Here is a 3,534-nt window from a genome sequence, read left to right as displayed (position 1 = left end):
TCCAAAAGTTGAATGTTCTCATGCACCAAAACTCCTATAATTCTCTTTGCTTAACTGGCTAGCCAGCTAGCTTTAAGACCATATGCATATTTTCCTTTTTGACTTGGAATTTTTCAATCTATTTTTGGATATATATGAATTAAATTATATTTGAATATAAGTTTGTTAAAGTAGCACTAGATGCAGGATAACGCTAATTATAAGTGCGAATTGGTTCGTCCAAATTATATTTTGGCAATTTTTGTTCCAAATACTGAGGGTGCATTTTGTTCATGGGTTTAGCTATAAGGAATGTGAATTAAAGTCATTGTTATTGTTTGGCTGGCGGATTTCTAGAACACTACTATAAGATTTTATTATCTCATTAATTAAAAAACTCATTTCCTAATAAAATAAGAGTTTCATTCCATTATTCACCTCCTAATTGGTAATTTGATTTTTAAGTTTGGATTAGTGCTTTTTTTTTTATTCATATTGGTGCTTTGGATGTCTTTATATTAGAATAAATTGTCTTGATTTTTTGTTCTTGTATTTTTAAAACATTTATTCTCATTATAGGATCATACATAAATAAACAACAATATTGATAATCATTCCAATTCTACCCTATTATCAAACATGCAAAATACTTTTACCAAAACACATTACCATCACCAAGTATTTGATTCGCATTTCGATTCTGATTCGATGTGCGAACCAAACACACCCTAAATAATTTCCTTGCAATATTAGCCATTAGTATTATGTTTTCCTCTAGTCGGGGCCTGGGGCGTTCTATAAGTGCACCCATCTAAGATGTGGCTTTGATACCAAATGATATAAGCATAATCTCTAACTATACAACAAAATCAAGTTAGGGGTTTGACCCAGCCTTATAAATTACCTCGGATTCTCATCAATGCCCGATGTGAGACGAATATCTATAAGCATAATGTTTCCTATTTGTGAAGGTGGTGAAGCCTTTCCGGTGTCTAGTCCACTTGGAAAGGTCTTAAATTCAACTTGTCGAGAAGTGCTTGATTCAAGAGATATTTTAAAATAATATAATATTCTCATGAATCTTACCTGACCTAAGAATGTAAGAAAAATATGATTCCCATAAAATTACCAAAAATAAATTAAAAACAAAGTTTAGGAATCTCACATTCTCTACAGTAATCTCACATTCCTTTGAACTAAACAAGGAAATATGAAATTACCATATTCACATTCATAAGGTTATGTGAGATAACCGGCCTGAACTAAACACCCTCTTAAGTATGTCTTCAAGAAGAATTGAATTTTGTCTGTACTTACAACAAATAGTATTTCATTTATTACCATTCACAAGATATGATAATGATAATTAAATGGTAATTATCATCATACATGTTCCAAAAAAAAAAAAAAAAGATGATGATGATGTATTCATCACTTTTCTAAATAATATTCATTAACACTTGGCAACCTTAAATAATGAGGATTTCTCATATTGGCAAGATAAGATCTAGTAAAAGAATAGTATTCTCTCCCTGTCTAAGGCAAAGCAAAGCTGCTGGCTAGTGATTGGTGGGAGGAAGAGTACTAAAGTGATTTTCCTAACCCCCATATATACTAGGAAAGCTAGAAATCAAAGTCAAAAACAACCAATCAAATGCATATGATGTAATCATACCATACATGCATGCAAGACGACAAGAAACCTTCGCAAATAAATTGCCCAGCTCTACCCTTGCAAACATTTCAAACACCTCATTTTCCTTTCTCCTCCTATAGAATCAACTCCTCATCTCCCCGTCTCTCTCTCTCTCTCTCTATCTTTCTTAGCTATAAACCACAAAACATATCCTCAAACAAACACAATCCTAGTTTAGTACGTACAACCAAAACATACATATTTTGGATCCTTTCCATCTTGTAAAAATGGTGGGCGGTAAACAAACTTCTGATCTTCCTCCTGGCTTTAGGTTTCACCCTACGGATGAAGAGCTCATCATGTATTACCTTCGTAACCAGGCCACTTCTAGGCCCTGCCCTGTCTCCATTATCCCCGAAGTCGATGTTTACAAGTTCGATCCTTGGGAATTGCCCGGTTAGTATATACACATAAATAGTCTGATCAATTTAGTATTTATTTATTCCTGTTACAATAATTTATTAATTATATATATTATTTGTTAATTGTAGAGAAAGCAGAATTCGGAGAGAACGAGTGGTACTTCTTCACGCCTCGAGACCGGAAGTACCCCAACGGAGTTCGTCCCAATAGGGCAGCCGTGTCGGGTTATTGGAAAGCTACGGGCACAGACAAGGCCATCTATAGTGGCTCTAAATACGTGGGTGTCAAAAAGGCTCTCGTGTTTTACAAGGGCAGGCCACCAAAGGGCATCAAGACTGATTGGATCATGCACGAATATCGCCTCAGCGAATCAAGAGCATTACCCGCAAGGCAAAATGGGTCCATGAGGGTAAGCTAAACCACAATTAAATTTATCTCTCACACACATATGTCCTGGATTCCTTTCATTTAGTATCGTATATAATAAACGTTTTGTAATTTTTTCCAGCTGGACGATTGGGTTTTATGTCGAATTTACAAGAAGAAAAACTTGGGGAAAGCCAATAATACAGGGATGATGATGATGAAGACAGAGGTGGAAGAAACAAACCCACAATTAATTGCAAGTTGTTCATCAGAGGGTGGACCACAAGTACAAGGCATGAAATTGCCAAGGGCATGTTCATTAACCCATCTCCTGGAAATGGATTGTTTTGGGTCAATTTCACAACTCCTAGGCGACAACAACAATATTAACGCAACCTTTGACAACCAAAACCCCACACTAATGACCAATAACAATGGAATTGTCCCTTTTGGCCTTGGTGAAGTAGTCCCACATCAATACAGCCAAAATAGCATCTTCAACCAGCCCATTTTCGTGAACCCAGCTTTCCAATTCCAGTGACGTCATTGAGAAGGAAAAAAAGGAAAGGAATGGAATGGGATTCCGATTATTCAAAGAATGAAAGTGAAAGACAGACACAAAACCGCCAGCAATTGTAAAATATCTCAGCATTGGATGAAGATCAGATGAAAGTGTCATACATTTGTCATGCTGCAATCAGCCAAACTTTCTCCTGTAGACAAAAAAAAAACATAATTAAATTAAACCCCCCCTATAAATTTAATATTCGTATTTCCTCCCACACGTGTTTGGGGATTAAATTAGTAGCTAGCTAGGACTATTTTGCTTTGTGATTATTGTAATAAGAAGCTCACTTTCCATCAATATACATACATACATACATAATGATCTCCCATTAATTATTAAACTTTTTGTTTTTCTTCGTGTTTTAAGCAAATAATATATATAATTAATTATCAAATTTCGGTATGAAACTATAAAATTAATAAGTTGCTTGATTGTTAATGCAAGCCCAGCTAAAATGTCAAATATGTTGTTGGGATTTAGGCTTGACTTGAAATATCAATCACATTCAAAACATGGTAATACAACTCTATTTGAATTTTATTTCAAGTCCCTCGATCATCAG

General features: G+C 34.9%; 1 protein-coding gene across 1 annotated transcript; it reads left to right on the top strand.

The window, feature by feature from the left end:
• Positions 1-1,718: 1,718 nt before the first annotated feature.
• On the top strand, positions 1,719-3,304 carry LOC116032813 (NAC domain-containing protein 2-like). The gene is made up of 3 exons (XM_031275535.1): positions 1,719-2,071; positions 2,167-2,447; positions 2,547-3,304. Exons 1-3 carry the CDS (start codon positions 1,903-1,905, stop codon positions 2,943-2,945), a joined length of 849 nt encoding a protein of 282 aa, XP_031131395.1. The 5' UTR covers positions 1,719-1,902; the 3' UTR covers positions 2,946-3,304.
• Positions 3,305-3,534: the final 230 nt, after the last annotated feature.

Source organism: Ipomoea triloba, chromosome 1, assembly GCF_003576645.1.
Source record: "Ipomoea triloba cultivar NCNSP0323 chromosome 1, ASM357664v1".
Classification (NCBI taxonomy): domain Eukaryota; kingdom Viridiplantae; phylum Streptophyta; class Magnoliopsida; order Solanales; family Convolvulaceae; genus Ipomoea; species Ipomoea triloba.
The sequence above is the reverse complement of the archived record's forward strand: the minus strand, read 5'-3'. Positions and strand labels throughout refer to the sequence as shown.

Coding starts and splice junctions, on each gene's coding strand:
- LOC116032813 (XM_031275535.1), top strand. CDS start 1,903: ATGGTGGGCGGTAAACAAACTTCTGATCTTCCTCCTGGCTTTAGGTTT. Junction 2,072..2,166: donor CGATCCTTGGGAATTGCCCG/GTTAGTATATAC, acceptor TGTTAATTGTAG/AGAAAGCAGAATTCGGAGAG. Junction 2,448..2,546: donor GGCAAAATGGGTCCATGAGG/GTAAGCTAAACC, acceptor AATTTTTTCCAG/CTGGACGATTGGGTTTTATG.